General features: G+C 31.8%; 3 protein-coding genes across 7 annotated transcripts in view; 1 reads left to right on the plus strand and 2 right to left on the minus strand.

The window, feature by feature from the left end:
* LOC135132453 (protein yippee-like 2) overlaps nucleotides 1-16,439 on the plus strand; it is a 235,654-nt gene that overhangs the window by 112,504 nt on the left and 106,711 nt on the right. The gene's annotated exons all lie outside the window — the stretch shown is intronic.
* The window catches only part of LOC135132644 (cathepsin B-like), a 39,389-nt gene that overhangs the window by 16,571 nt on the left and 6,379 nt on the right, over nucleotides 1-16,439 (minus strand). The window lies entirely within an intron of this gene.
* On the minus strand, nucleotides 2,348-16,189 carry LOC135132892 (cathepsin B-like). Its single transcript, XM_064061106.1, has 4 exons — nucleotides 15,798-16,189; nucleotides 15,541-15,744; nucleotides 15,081-15,490; nucleotides 2,348-2,409 (listed from the first exon to the last, which is right to left on the minus strand). The coding sequence occupies exons 1-4, from the start codon at nucleotides 16,125-16,127 to the stop codon at nucleotides 2,388-2,390; spliced, it is 966 nt and encodes a 321-aa protein (XP_063917176.1). The 5' UTR covers nucleotides 16,128-16,189; the 3' UTR covers nucleotides 2,348-2,387.

Raw genomic sequence — 16,439 nt, forward strand, 5'->3', positions numbered from 1 at the left:
TTTTTGAAAGTATCCTTCCAATTTTTCAATTTTCAATTTTATAATTCCTCGTTTTTTGAGTTGTTCAAATTTGATTTTTCAATTACCCGAATTTCATTGTTTCGACTTTCCAGTTTGTTGATTTGTAATTTTTCACAATTTTCAGTTTCATTTTATCAAGTTTTTGTTTTTTCAATGTGATAATTTCGCAGTTTATGGATTTTTAAATTTTGTGTTTTTTTTCGATTTTACAATTATCTGATTTTCCAATTTTTAGATTTTAAAAATAATCGGTTTCATCATCAAAATATATAAATATTGCAGTGAAAAGCAGGTTTCATCAGAGAAAATCTGGGATTGACATAATTTGAGTGTTTTTAAAATGTGTTGAAATATTTTAATTTAATTGAAGTATTTGTTTCGATCGTAATCTTGTCAGATTAATCTTTCATAGTACGTATTTTTCTGCCAATCTTATTATTTTGTAATATAAATAGAATGTACACAATGTAATCGCAATCTTTTTCGATTTGAAAGTTTTAATCTTTCGATTTTTGAATTTTTCTTATATTCAGTTTTCCATGTTTTGATTTCCAATTTTTAGATTTTTCAAATTTTTCATTTTATACTTCTTCGTTTTTTCAATTTTACGGTTTTACAATTTTGCAATTTTTTCATCTTTGTTGAAAAATCGAAAAACTAAAAATTGAAACATTGAAAATCGAGGAACTTAAAAATTGAAAAAACTGATGAAAACCCAAAAATTCTGAAAAGGAACTGAAAAATTAAAAATCGAAAAATTGAAAGTCTATTAAACAGAAAAATTGTAAAATTGTTATATCGAAGAAGAAAAAATTTTTTTTTTAATTTTTAGTTATTTTTACATTAAAATGATGAAAACTAAAAAAATCAAAAATTGAGAATAAGAAAAATTGAAAAATTCAAAAATTGGAAAATTTGACATTGCAAACAGAAAAATGATAAAATCAGAAGATTGAAAAACGAAAAGTTGCAGATCGAAAATAGAAGTGAAAAATTGAAAGTCTATTAATCAGAAAAATTATAAAATTGTTATATCGAAGAAGAAAAAGTTTTTTTTTATTTTTAGTTATTTTTACATTAAAATGATGAAAACTAAAAAAAAATAAAAAGTTGAGAATAAGAAAAATTGAAAAATTGGAAAATTTGACATTGCAAACAGAAAAATGATAAAATCAGAACATTGAAAAACGAAAAGTAGCAGATCAAAAATAGAAATGAGAAATTGAAAGGGAATAATCGAACAAGTTTTAAAATCCAATAACTGAAAAATGGAAAAAGTCTAAAATTTTTAAATTGAACAAAGACACAGTTTTTTAACTTTTTGGTTATTATTACATTAAAATGAAAATTTAAAAAAAATAAAAATTGGAGAAACGAAAAATTGAAAAATCTAAAAATTGAAAAATTTCACATTCAAAATGAAAAATTATAAAATCAGAACTTTGAAAAACAAAAAATTGAAAAATTTCAGAAAATAAAGAACTGAAACGAAAAGTTGCAGATGGTAAATAGAAATGAAAAATTGAAAAGTCGAATAGTCTAATAAGTTTTAAAAAATCCAGTAACTGAAAAATGGAAAAATTCTGAAAGCGTAAAATTGAAAAGTGAGATGATTATTATTATCATAATTACATATTTAAAATGAAAAATAGAAAAATTGCAAACTGAAATTTGAAGAAATGAAAAACTGAAAATTCCAAAAGTTGAAAAATATCACATTGAAAAAAAGAAAAATTATGAGATCAGAAATTGAAAAGCCGAAAAATTGAAAACAAAAACATAATAAACCGAAACGAAATATTGAAAATCGAAAATTTGAAGAAAAAATCGAAAAACTGAAAAATAAAAAATTTAAAACTCGAGAAATTTTAAACCGAAAAACTGCAAAATCTAAAAGGTGACGAAAATGAATGAAAAATTGAAAAATCGCAAAGGGAAAAATTGAAGAAACGAGAAAATGAAAAGATTCAAATTAAAAAAACAAAAAATTATAAAATGGAACCATTGAAAAGTCGATTCATTTAAAAAATAAAGAAAATAAAAAACCGTTACGAAAAATTGCAAAATCTAAAAATTGAAAAGTCAAAAGTTGGAAAATTGAAAAAAAAACTGAAAAATTTAAACTTAACAGCTCAAAAAATTGCAAATCACTGGTTTTTACTTTATAGAGGTTATCAGAGAACAAAAATCCCAAAATTTTTTTATGATTTTTCAAACAAGCACAATTTGGTGGGTCGCTTCAGGGGCGAGGAAAGTTCTGTCGAAATAACCTATATATTTTACTAAACACGAACAAAAGAGAGTAAAGAAAACAGGTTGTAATGTTTTTAACACTTTAATGGTCTTAAATTTCTTACAATAAAGTACTAGGCCGAACCTCCATACACCCACGACAGTAGTAACAGCGACCCATTAGTGTGACCTTGAAAAACCGCTAGGATTTGAGCGACCTTGAAAAAACCGCTAGGATTTGAGACCCGCTAGTAATTAAGGACCGCTAGTAATTAGAGTTAATTAATGCATAATTAATTATCGATTAAATTCGATTTTAATTATGGGAATATGTTTAATAAGTGTGTTTAGGCCTTAATTAGATTCGGGAATTAATTTATTAGAGGGTTTAATCATTATCGTGAATATTAAATGAGATTTAATCGATAATTAATTACCCTTAATTAGTAGCGGTCCTTAAGTATTCGAGGTATGGTAAATCCTAGCGGGTCTCAAATCCAAGCGGGTCGTAATTCTTCGCTGGTCCATTGCTGGTCAAAATGCTAGCGCTTTCACCTTCCGAAATCCTAGCGGTCATAAATGCCGATACTTCCCTCGCTCAAGGGTTATTCGGGGTGCGTGTAAATCCAAGCGGTGTAAAATACTAGCGGGTTTAAAAGACTAGCGCTTTCACTTCTTAAATGATTATTCGGAACACCTATAAAGGGGCACAAGCACGATACAATGGCAATTGCAATTTTGTATACTTTTTTAGAATGGGGAATTAATTATTAGAGGGTTTTAATCATTAGCGTGAATATTAAATGAGATTTAATCGATAATTAATTACCCTTAATTAGTAGCGGTCCTTAAGTATTCGAGGTGTGGTAAATCCTAGCGGGTCTCAAATCCAAGCGGGTCATAAATCTTCGCTGGTCCATTGCTGGTCTAAATGCTAGCGCTTTCACCTTCTGAAATCCTAGCGGTACGCGAACGCGGCGGGAGGGCGGGTGGCGGCGGGACGCGGGCGGCGGCGGGACATGGGCGGCGGCGACGGGACGCGGGCGGCGGCGGCGGGATCCGGGCGAACGGCACGAGGGCGGCGGCGGGCGATGGCGGCGGCGACGCGACACATACACAAGTTTTATTTATTTATTTTGAAGCTAAACAAGAATTTATTATTAGATATATTACTATATTTTTATTATGCAAAAGTTGAAAATGTGTTTGAAATGATTCTACCTCCTGTTACATAGCACCAGCTGGTTTTCGTATATATGTAGACTGTGACATGTACCGGTGGAGTAAATCTAAAGCGCTGTTACCAGATCTATGGGTTTGAAGAACGCCACCACACTGCAGGGTGGAAGCCTTGCTGAGGAGTTCGGCCGGATGTGTACAAACTTACTTTTGCCGCCCATCTATTATTTGGTAGGGTTTTATAACGAGAAAATGAACATTATTGGTATATATGTTAACTGGCAAACTTTTATTTATATCTCACATATTTCACTTGATTTTGGCATGCAACATTTTTTTTGTTGTATTAAGAAATACCTAGTTATTTAATTATGTTTGATACTAAAAAAATTTTTTAAATTTACAATACAGTTGGAATATGGTCATGCAATAGATTTTTGCAGCAAATGTAGATATTTTTATGTTTTGCGAAACATCATAATCTACTGGTATGAATTTTTAAATATTTTAAATGAATACTTATGTGACGATTCAATACACGTACATACAATGTATGACATTAACATCGGGAATTTTTTTTTTAACAATAACACAACAACACAATAAGGTTCTCAGTAATATTCGTTCAATCATTTATTTCTTTTTGTTTTAATTTTAAAACTACGAGCAAAATATTTCAGTGTTTTAAAGTCCCACTAAATATTTTGCAAATTCGATTTCTTTAAAGTTAGTAGGTACAACAAGAACATTTTAACGACAATGTACCCATTTATTTCTATTTGGAAACAAATTCATTTTAGGGCAAAATGATTAAATTTACATTTTAAAGTTTTTGACATATTGATGAGTAGGTGTTGCATTAAAATAATTACAACCTTTGTCGGACAGACAGATAAAGAAGAGTAGCCATGATAAATAGAAAACAAATTATTCATTTACTTGTATCTTATAAGTATTCGAGACAAATAACTTGATAACCACATAAACAAAACTGATGAGTAGTCAAATTCAAAATAATCTCTGAACTTTAGTGGAATACAATAGAGCCACAAAAAAATGTATATTACTATTTCCAGCGTAATCGTCAGGTAGCTAGTAATTATTTGTTTTCTTTAGCATTTTTAGATATGCATTTTTCTTTTATGTTCATCAACTATTTTAACTTAGCTATGTATCTAATAAGACAGATACATACAACTGCAATTTGTTGCTTTGCAATTTGTAACATTTTCTTTTACTGTATGCTTCATTTTATACATATATTTTACTTGATATTTAGAGAAAAATAACAACATTTTTGTTACAGATTGTCTGATTCACATTCAACTTTCAAGAAAGAAATACATGTTTTATAAAAAACCAAATTAACAAAAACTGATTCTGCTATATAATAATAAGATTTGTTTGACCGTAATTTCAAAATTCATGGATATTTCGTGTTAAAAAAGAGCAATAAAAAAAAATTACAAATTTAAAAAACAATTAAATAATCTACATATAGACATTTGTAAACTATGTTTATTGCAATCATCAAGCAAATTTTTAATGAACTCTATATTACTTACTACATATTTTGTAGTAGAGAAAGTTTGTCTTTTTTATACAATTTGATTTAACGCGAGTATTAAAGGAAAGTTAACCAATACCAATATTTTGATTTTCGATCATTCGATGAATGAATGCAGTTAGGTCCGTCGCAGTGTGCGTGTATACATACTTGCAACATCCATAATATGTCCTTCGTCTCTGTTTACATCTTTCACTTCAAACATTTTTTACAGCGTTCGAAGTTCCGCTATGTTCGTTCACTAACGAATTTGGGGACAATTTTAATATATTATTTTGTTAGGGGCCCCTTAGACGTAAAAACAAGTTTGCTGTATTTGTATGTACCAACAAAATGGACATACAAAATAACTACAGCACTACATGTAGCAACAAATATGACTTAATAGTTTGAGTTAATTGTATGTGCTTAGATAAATCGTCCCTACACATAATAAAATGTTTGTATAAATTGTTCGTACAAACAGATTTTTTCAATCAAGTCAAAGTAATTTTATATACGAGTATGGTTGATCGTGATGTTATAGCTCAACATGGTTTCAGACTACATGTTACAATAAATCAGCATGTATGTTTGGACAAATCTGTTTGTGCATACGAAAAATTACGTCTAGTTTAGGATGTGCATCAAAAATTTGTGTTATTACTGCAGCAAACATATTTACAATTTACAAAAATGCAAATGTCTTTGTACACTTTTTTGTTAAATTCGTAATTTTTTTGTTTATTGATTTTTTTTGAGACAAAAATTGAAATCTGTTTCATGAATTTTGGAATTTGAGGCTCAAAAATCTTATTATTATATCGTAATTTCCTTAGAGTCAAAAATAAAGAAGAAACCCTGTTGGTTCAAATTTTATAAAACCATGTACCGTTATTTTATGCTTATAGATATATCACATAAAATTAATAAAAAGAAATATGTGTGTCGAACGAAACTTCCAGTAAAACAAATGCATGCTTAAACAATTTTATAAGCAAACAAAAAGTACAGTTGTATGTATGACGATGCATTGCCAAGTTAAGATTAATATCTTTGAGATTAATGTCGAAAGCTGAATGATTATTTTAATTTTATTAAAAACTCTGTGTTTAGCGTCTGTTACGATTTCAAAATTTTCAAATTTCAGTTCTGAAGGAATTCTACAAACAACTTCAACTTGTACTAAGTTTTTTGTGTATGCATTTAGTACTCATACACCTCTGAATGCTAAATCATTACTTTCGATATCGAAGGCGAATACGTCAAAACGTTTTACGTGGTTTTAGAGTAGTGAGTGGTGTTTTCTATGATTTGGCGCATTTTTGGTCGGAGGTGGAAACTACCTAAACACAAGCACAAACACACGCAATAGTTCGACAAAATTTTCACCAGATGGTGCTGTTGTTTAATGCAATTTAAAGTCCCTAGATATATATCATAAAGTACCGCAATCATCCGCCGTTTTCTGGAAAAACTACCCACCAACTTTAAATTATTGCAATTATTTGAATGGTATCCAGTTTCAAAACAGTAAGAGTCCAACTTGAAATTGTGGTCTACACCAGTGCCAATTGTATTTTGTAGAATATGAAGTTGACTTCAAATGATATAAATTGTAATTCAGATTAATCAGTTCTATTTCAGAAAGCATCACCTGAAATCCAGATTAACTAATTCTATTTCAGAAACGTCATCGTCAGTTGAAATTCAGATTGCATCAAATTTAATTAATGTACCTAATTGTTAGACATTCACATTGTCATTGGAACATATTATAAGAAATGATTTCTATCATGTTTCAATGCGTAATTATTTTTGATTTGCATTTATTACAACTGTGAATTTATGAAAAAATGAATTGAATTAAAATAAATAGTGCGGCTTTGGTATTGGAGAATATGACGGTGCGACATTAAACATTATGCAGAAAGTATTTTTTTTTATATAATTATATTTTTTTCTCACCACTTTGTAAACAAAATAATCTTGTACCGATTGCACTATTGCGTTTACATCCTAATATACAACAACCGGACATTTTTATAAAGCAGATAACCAATTTTTTAATGAGATTTATTCATGAAACTACCTAACAACTAACTAACCACGTCAAATTCTTTAACGATATCTGAGATTTTGCAGAGCAGCTGACATATCGATGCCATTTTTGGGCAAAAATCATATCATCTCTTTTCAATACATTGGTACAGTGCTGTTCTTTATGTAGGTATCTAGGGCCTTTAATACAATTAATATACAGGCTGGTCCAAATGAAACGAAACAGACGGGACCGTGGGCGCTGTACATGATTATGTGAAAAATTTTCGAACAGATCGATTTTTGACTCAAGGGGAATACTGATATCAGCGGTATCATGTCCATTTTTGGTCATCGAAAGCATTGTCAGAAGTAAAAAAAAAACAACAACAAGGCAGCAACACTACACATCCTTTGCAATGCTGTATCTCGCGAACCAAGCAACAGCATTTAAAAATTCAAACGTTGTTAGAAAGGGAGTTAATAGGCCTTCCAAACAAGATGCTTTTTGACCTATATTACCATTTAAGATTTTTGACTTGATAGCCGCCCTTCGTTCCTGGGTGAAGACAAAAGAACGAAAAAGTAACGTCAAAAATAGGTCTATTCGAACATTTTTCACATAATCCAGTACAGCGCCTACGGTCACCTCTAAATATCATTTACGAGAAATGTGTGGTGCTGAGAAAATCGTAGAGTGCTTTGCTAGACATTTTTTTCAGTATTTACTAGTAATAAGAACATCAATTTTGACTATATCAACTTTCCTGTGGATCAACCTCTCAATATCGTAATTGAGAGCTCCTTCGTTTTCAGTGCGCTAGAAAACCTTGAAAACAAAAACTGTTCAGGACCTGATGGACTCCCACAATCTTGTTTAAGAGATGCGGTAAATCTCTAATCGATCTATTAATCCCGGCAAGTTTCCGACTCTCTGTAAATCAGCATTTATAATTCTTATTTTTAAAACGGATTTAAAGTTTAAATGTTCAAATAAAAAACTATAGACCTATAAGTTTGCAGTGTACTCCGTCAAAAAATTTTGAAATCATTGTAGCTTCTCAAATCTTTGAGAAATTTAAAACAGTGGTGACTCCATGTCAGCATGGATTTTTTCAAAACGATCAACCTGAATTAATATTTTTACTTTTGCTAATTATGTTTTCGATGCCTTTGAAAATAACTTAGATGTTCATGTTGTTTACACAAACTTCAGGAAGGCATTTGACACTGTCAATCATTTTATACTTTTAAAAAACTTACATTTGTACGGACTTTGTGATCCTCTTCCGCCATGGCTTAAAACATATTTATTAGACCGATATCATTGTGTACGTTTAGATGGAGTCAATTCAAATGACTATCTAGTTACTTCAGGTGTTCCGCAAGGTTCAGTCATTGGTCCACTTCTGTTTAATATCTTCATAACGATATTGCTTCGAATATTACATCGGATACGCTTCTCTACGCAGATGACAGAAAATTGTTTAAGAGCATACGCACACTTACTGATACTGCGATCCTACAATCCGATATAATTAAAATTGAAAATGATGCAAAATTAATGATATGTCACTCAATTTAGGTAAATGTATTATTTGTTTTAGCAGGAAATTTGCTTCATCTCCATGTTCTTATATTTTATGTGGTACTGGACAGTCTGTAGTCAAAGAAATGAATGATTTAGGTGTTTTACTAGATGGTAAGTTAAGTTTTCATTGTCACTATTATACAATAATTTCTAAAGGCAGGAAAATGTTAGGTTGTGTCAAAAGGTGGTCTACTGATTTCAGTGATGTACGTGTTTAGTCCTATTATTTAATTCTCTCGTAAGATCCTTATTAGAATACAACACTCTTATTTGGTCACCGTTTTTTTTCTTCCCACATCAAACGTTTTGAAGCTGTGTAAAACAATTTTCTTAAATATTTAATGTCTCGGACTCGGTTTATAAAACATTTTAGAGAGTACTAATCTGGTTGCTAGTTATGTACCAATTAGTAGTTTAGCAAATCGTAGAATTTATCACAAATTGTGGTTTATCTTCAAATTAGTAAATGGTTTAGTAGATACGCCAGATTTATTATCAATGATTTATTTTAATGTACCCGTTCGAATTGTCCGCTCTCCTTATATGTTTTTGTACCTTATCAGTTATCATAGAAGGAAATAAGCCCTTCATTCTCCCGTGAACGGTATGATTTTACCTGCTAACCAATACTGTAAGAACCTAGAATTTTTTAGTGTATCAATTAATAGATTCAAGAGAGAATGCCGTAAAATGTTATTTGTATAACCTACTAATAAGTCTTATAATATTAAACACAATTTTAAAATTTTTCAAACATAAGTTGTAAGCAACTGGACTAATTGTAAGATACACGTAAATATATTTAATGCATTGGAAACTATGAGGAAAATGTATAACTTTCTGCAACAATAAAATCCTATATAAAATTTATATGATATGATTTTAGTGCATTTGGTTTAGATTTGTTTTTAAAATGAAATCTTCTAAAACTTGGTTTTTACTTTTGTTTTACTTTTTATGCGGCAACACACATCAGCTGTTTTTAAAAAATTCATTGTCAATAGGTTGTTTTTTTTTTATTGCTTTATAATATGTATTATATTATTATATTATGTGAAGTAAATTATGTTTTCCGAGATAAACAAAACTACAGACATGAAATTGCATTGTCAACTGATCGAGACACAAAGTTCTGCATCAATAGGTATCCTGTAAATAAATAAATACATATATTTAGTTATTTATTTATTTAATACTCCGCCAAAAACGCTGCAATATTTAACAACTGATACATAGTTTCTAAAATTTCAATTGATGTTGTTCGCAAGACCTTAATTTACATAAAAACACAAAAAACTGGTGGATGATTGCGGTACTTTATAATATATATCTAGGTACTTTAAATTGCATTAAACAACAGCACCATCTGGTGAAAATTTTCTATTAACTCCCTTTCTAACAACGTTTGAATTTTTAAATGCTGTTGCTTGGTTCGCGAGATACAGCATTGCAAAGGATGTGTAGTGTTGCTGCCTTGTTGTTGTTTTTTTTTTACTTCTGACAATGCTTTCGATGACCAAAAATGGACATGATACCGCTGATATCAGTATTCCCCTTGAGTCAAAAATCGATCTGTTCGAAAATTTTTCACATAATCATGTACAGCGCCCACGGTCCCGTCTGTTTCGTTTCATTTGGACCAGCCTGTATATTAATTGTATTAAAGGCCCTAGATACCTACATAAAGAACAGCACTGTACCAATGTATTGAAAAGAGATGATATGATTTTTGCCCAAAAATGGCATCGATATGTCAGCTGCTCTGCAAAATCTCAGATATCGTTAAAGAATTTGACGTGGTTAGTTAGTTGTTAGGTAGTTTCATGAATAAATCTCATTAAAAAATTGGTTATCTGCTTTATAAAAATGTCCGGTTGTTGTATATTAGGATGTAAACGCAATAGTGCAATCGGTACAAGATTATTTTGTTTACAAAGTGGTGAGAAAAAAATATAATTATATAAAAAAAAATACTTTCTGCATAATGTTTAATGTCGCACCGTCATATTCTCCAATACCAAAGCCGCACTATTTATTTTAATTCAATTCATTTTTTCATAAATTCACAGTTGTAATAAATGCAAATCAAAAATAATTACGCATTGAAACATGATAGAAATCATTTCTTATAATATGTTCCAATGACAATGTGAATGTCTAACAATTAGGTACATTAATTAAATTTGATGCAATCTGAATTTCAACTGACGATGACGTTTCTGAAATAGAATTAGTTAATCTGGATTTCAGGTGATGCTTTCTGAAATAGAACTGATTAATCTGAATTACAATTTATATCATTTGAAGTCAACTTCATATTCTACAAAATACAATTGGCACTGGTGTAGACCACAATTTCAAGTTGGACTCTTACTGTTTTGAAACTGGATACCATTCAAATAATTGCAATAATTTAAAGTTGGTGGGTAGTTTTTCCAGAAAACGGCGGATGATTGCGGTACTTTATGATATATATCTAGGGACTTTAAATTGCATTAAACAACAGCACCATCTGGTGAAAATTTTGTCGAACTATTGCGTGTGTTTGTGCTTGTGTTTAGGTAGTTTCCACCTCCGACCAAAAATGCGCCAAATCATAGAAAACACCACTCACTACTCTAAAACCACGTAAAACGTTTTGACGTATTCGCCTTCGATATCGAAAGTAATGATTTAGCATTCAGAGGTGTATGAGTACTAAATGCATACACAAAAAACTTAGTACAAGTTGAAGTTGTTTGTAGAATTCCTTCAGAACTGAAATTTGAAAATTTTGAAATCGTAACAGACGCTAAACACAGAGTTTTTAATAAAATTAAAATAATCATTCAGCTTTCGACATTAATCTCAAAGATATTAATCTTAACTTGGCAATGCATCGTCATACATACAACTGTACTTTTTGTTTGCTTATAAAATTGTTTAAGCATGCATTTGTTTTACTGGAAGTTTCGTTCGACACACATATTTCTTTTTATTAATTTTATGTGATATATCTATAAGCATAAAATAACGGTACATGGTTTTATAAAATTTGAACCAACAGGGTTTCTTCTTTATTTTTGACTCTAAGGAAATTACGATATAATAATAAGATTTTTGAGCCTCAAATTCCAAAATTCATGAAACAGATTTCAATTTTTGTCTCAAAAAAAAATCAATAAACAAAAAAATTACGAATTTAACAAAAAAGTGTACAAAGACATTTGCATTTTTGTAAATTGTAAATATGTTTGCTGCAGTAATAACACAAATTTTTGATGCACATCCTAAACTAGACGTAATTTTTCGTATGCACAAACAGATTTGTCCAAACATACATGCTGATTTATTGTAACATGTAGTCTGAAACCATGTTGAGCTATAACATCACGATCAACCATACTCGTATATAAAATTACTTTGACTTGATTGAAAAAATCTGTTTGTACGAACAATTTATACAAACATTTTATTATGTGTAGGGACGATTTATCTAAGCACATACAATTAACTCAAACTATTAAGTCATATTTGTTGCTACATGTAGTGCTGTAGTTATTTTGTATGTCCATTTTGTTGGTACATACAAATACAGCAAACTTGTTTTTACGTCTAAGGGGCCCCTAACAAAATAATATATTAAAATTGTCCCCAAATTCGTTAGTGAACGAACATAGCGGAACTTCGAACGCTGTAAAAAATGTTTGAAGTGAAAGATGTAAACAGAGACGAAGGACATATTATGGATGTTGCAAGTATGTATACACGCACACTGCGACGGACCTAACTGCATTCATTCATCGAATGATCGAAAATCAAAATATTGGTATTGGTTAACTTTCCTTTAATACTCGCGTTAAATCAAATTGTATAAAAAAGACAAACTTTCTCTACTACAAAATATGTAGTAAGTAATATAGAGTTCATTAAAAATTTGCTTGATGATTGCAATAAACATAGTTTACAAATGTCTATATGTAGATTATTTAATTGTTTTTTAAATTTGTAATTTTTTTTTATTGCTCTTTTTTAACACGAAATATCCATGAATTTTGAAATTACGGTCAAACAAATCTTATTATTATATAGCAGAATCAGTTTTTGTTAATTTGGTTTTTTATAAAACATGTATTTCTTTCTTGAAAGTTGAATGTGAATCAGACAACCTGTAACAAAAATGTTGTTATTTTTCTCTAAATATCAAGTAAAATATATGTATAAAATGAAGCATACAGTAAAAGAAAATGTTACAAATTGCAAAGCAACAAATTGCAGTTGTATGTATCTGTCTTATTAGATACATAGCTAAGTTAAAATAGTTGATGAACATAAAAGAAAAATGCATATCTAAAAATGCTAAAGAAAACAAATAATTACTAGCTACCTGACGATTACGCTGGAAATAGTAATATACATTTTTTTGTGGCTCTATTGTATTCCACTAAAGTTCAGAGATTATTTTGAATTTGACTACTCATCAGTTTTGTTTATGTGGTTATCAAGTTATTTGTCTCGAATACTTATAAGATACAAGTAAATGAATAATTTGTTTTCTATTTATCATGGCTACTCTTCTTTATCTGTCTGTCCGACAAAGGTTGTAATTATTTTAATGCAACACCTACTCATCAATATGTCAAAAACTTTAAAATGTAAATTTAATCATTTTGCCCTAAAATGAATTTGTTTCCAAATAGAAATAAATGGGTACATTGTCGTTAAAATGTTCTTGTTGTACCTACTAACTTTAAAGAAATCGAATTTGCAAAATATTTAGTGGGACTTTAAAACACTGAAATATTTTGCTCGTAGTTTTAAAATTAAAACAAAAAGAAATAAATGATTGAACGAATATTACTGAGAACCTTATTGTGTTGTTGTGTTATTGTTAAAAAAAAAATTCCCGATGTTAATGTCATACATTGTATGTACGTGTATTGAATCGTCACATAAGTATTCATTTAAAATATTTAAAAATTCATACCAGTAGATTATGATGTTTCGCAAAACATAAAAATATCTACATTTGCTGCAAAAATCTATTGCATGACCATATTCCAACTGTATTGTAAATTTAAAAAATTTTTTTAGTATCAAACATAATTAAATAACTAGGTATTTCTTAATACAACAAAAAAAATGTTGCATGCCAAAATCAAGTGAAATATGTGAGATATAAATAAAAGTTTGCCAGTTAACATATATACCAATAATGTTCATTTTCTCGTTATAAAACCCTACCAAATAATAGATGGGCGGCAAAAGTAAGTTTGTACACATCCGGCCGAACTCCTCAGCAAGGCTTCCACCCTGCAGTGTGGTGGCGTTCTTCAAACCCATAGATCTGGTAACAGCGCTTTAGATTTACTCCACCGGTACATGTCACAGTCTACATATATACGAAAACCAGCTGGTGCTATGTAACAGGAGGTAGAATCATTTCAAACACATTTTCAACTTTTGCATAATAAAAATATAGTAATATATCTAATAATAAATTCTTGTTTAGCTTCAAAATAAATAAATAAAACTTGTGTATGTGTCGCGTCGCCGCCGCCATCGCCCGCCGCCGCCCTCGTGCCGTTCGCCCGGATCCCGCCGCCGCCGCCCGCGTCCCGTCGCCGCCGCCCATGTCCCGCCGCCGCCCGCGTCCCGCCGCCACCCGCCCTCCCGCCGCGTTCGCGTACCGCTAGGATTTCAGAAGGTGAAAGCGCTAGCATTTAGACCAGCAATGGACCAGCGAAGATTTATGACCCGCTTGGATTTGAGACCCGCTAGGATTTACCACACCTCGAATACTTAAGGACCGCTACTAATTAAGGGTAATTAATTATCGATTAAATCTCATTTAATATTCACGCTAATGATTAAAACCCTCTAATAATTAATTCCCCATTCTAAAAAAGTATACAAAATTGCAATTGCCATTGTATCGTGCTTGTGCCCCTTTATAGGTGTTCCGAATAATCATTTAAGAAGTGAAAGCGCTAGTCTTTTAAACCCGCTAGTATTTTACACCGCTTGGATTTACACGCACCCCGAATAACCCTTGAGCGAGGGAAGTATCGGCATTTATGACCGCTAGGATTTCGGAAGGTGAAAGCGCTAGCATTTTGACCAGCAATGGACCAGCGAAGAATTACGACCCGCTTGGATTTGAGACCCGCTAGGATTTACCATACCTCGAATACTTAAGGACCGCTACTAATTAAGGGTAATTAATTATCGATTAAATCTCATTTAATATTCACGATAATGATTAAACCCTCTAATAAATTAATTCCCGAATCTAATTAAGGCCTAAACACACTTATTAAACATATTCCCATAATTAAAATCGAATTTAATCGATAATTAATTATGCATTAATTAACTCTAATTACTAGCGGTCCTTAATTACTAGCGGGTCTCAAATCCTAGCGGTTTTTTCAAGGTCGCTCAAATCCTAGCGGTTTTTCAAGGTCACACTAATGGGTCGCTGTTACTACTCACGACTCAATATCGCAGTGGTTCTGGCCCCTCAAAATTTTGAAAAACCCGTCCAAGTCAGCCCATCCACTACCCCAAGAGTTGGCAATCAGCCAATACGGAGTACCATTTTCGGTACCCCAGCCGATAATCTTGACAGCATGGCCACCAGCTTCATCCCCAGACGTGTGCACGTAAACACCTGACTTGTAGCTGTAGAAGTCATTGTAGACAGTCAGATAGACCTCCACAGGCCCATTTTGCATAATGTCAGTTTGAATTTGCCCAACGTCATTGGCAAGTTGGTACCAAGATTTCCCATAGTGCTTATCCGCGCTGTACGAAGTACCGTAGTTGGTGTTAAGACACGTGTTGGTGCAAGAGGGGGTTACACCATTTTGGTAAGCTTCAGCTTGGTACGGTTGGCAACCCTGTTTGGGAGTCAATTTTAAGAACTAGATTTGCGGAAATAGTGACTTACTTCGTTGGAGTTGTAGTCTCCACCAGAGACGAGTCCGTTTTCGACCCAGTAGTTCCAAGCCCGGTCCATGTAGCCTCCACTGCACCCTGACGAAGCGCAGTCTTCGCAGCAGCTTATGAGCTCTTCGGGTGAGGCTTTGAATTTGATGGCACCATTGGAGGCGATGCAGGTTCTGTCGGTGATGGCTTCACTAGCAGCGAAGGCCTAGACATTTCATTAGATGAATTTTTTTGACTTTCTGCAAGGTTTTTTCTTACCCAACAGCTACCACAAGCTCCTTGGTCTCTAATGTTTTTCAAAGACTCGCATTGGGACCAGTAGGTACGACCATCGAACGTATCTGGAATGTCCTCAGGTACCACCTTGTGTATTTTGATTGGTACTTTTTTGTTTCCTAGTGGACGGAAAGTTCCAGCCAGACGTTTCAGTTGTTCCACTGGGGTATCTTCAGGGAAGTTGCGTCCGGCGACCCAAGTGGTCTGCTTGGCGTTGATTTCGTCGATGAATTTGTCAGACAGGTGGTCGACTTTGGCCCAACTGAGGGACGACAAAGCCAAAATTACGGCGACTTGGAGTGTAGGGTTCATTTTCGGGTACTACTTCTGTGTGATGAACACTTGTCTTTATATAGTTGCACGAGTAGTACTTCAGCTTGTAGCACTTCAGTTTGATAAAATCGTGACGTTAGACTCTTTTTATACTAGAAGTAGTTGTTTACGTCACGTAAATTTTTTTGGTCAATGTCTAAATAAATATTATAGTGAAAACTAATACAAGTTTCATCAGAAAAAATCTAGGATTGACATAATTTGAGTGTTATTTAATTGTGTTGAAATATTATAATTTAATTAAACTATTTGTATCGATTGTAATCTTGTCTGACTAATTTTTATAGTGCG

Source organism: Zophobas morio, unplaced genomic scaffold, assembly GCF_036711695.1.
Source record: "Zophobas morio isolate AGI-343-1 ecotype UQ-CSIRO unplaced genomic scaffold, CSIRO_AGI_Zmor_V1 ptg000021l, whole genome shotgun sequence".
Classification (NCBI taxonomy): Eukaryota; Metazoa; Arthropoda; class Insecta; order Coleoptera; family Tenebrionidae; genus Zophobas; species Zophobas morio.

What these genes read in the sequence shown, in the direction of transcription:
- LOC135132892 (XM_064061106.1), bottom strand. Translation starts at nt 16,127, where the DNA reads ATGAACCCTACACTCCAAGTCGCCGTAATTTTGGCTTTGTCGTCCCTC. An exon ending in GAGACTACAACTCCAACGAA is followed by an intron (nt 15,491 to 15,540) that starts GTAAGTCACTAT and finishes ACTCCCAAACAG; the next exon opens with GGTTGCCAACCGTACCAAGC. An exon ending in CACTGCGATATTGAGTCGTG is followed by an intron (nt 2,410 to 15,080) that starts AGTAGTAACAGC and finishes ACTACTGTCGTG; the next exon opens with GGTGTATGGAGGTTCGGCCT.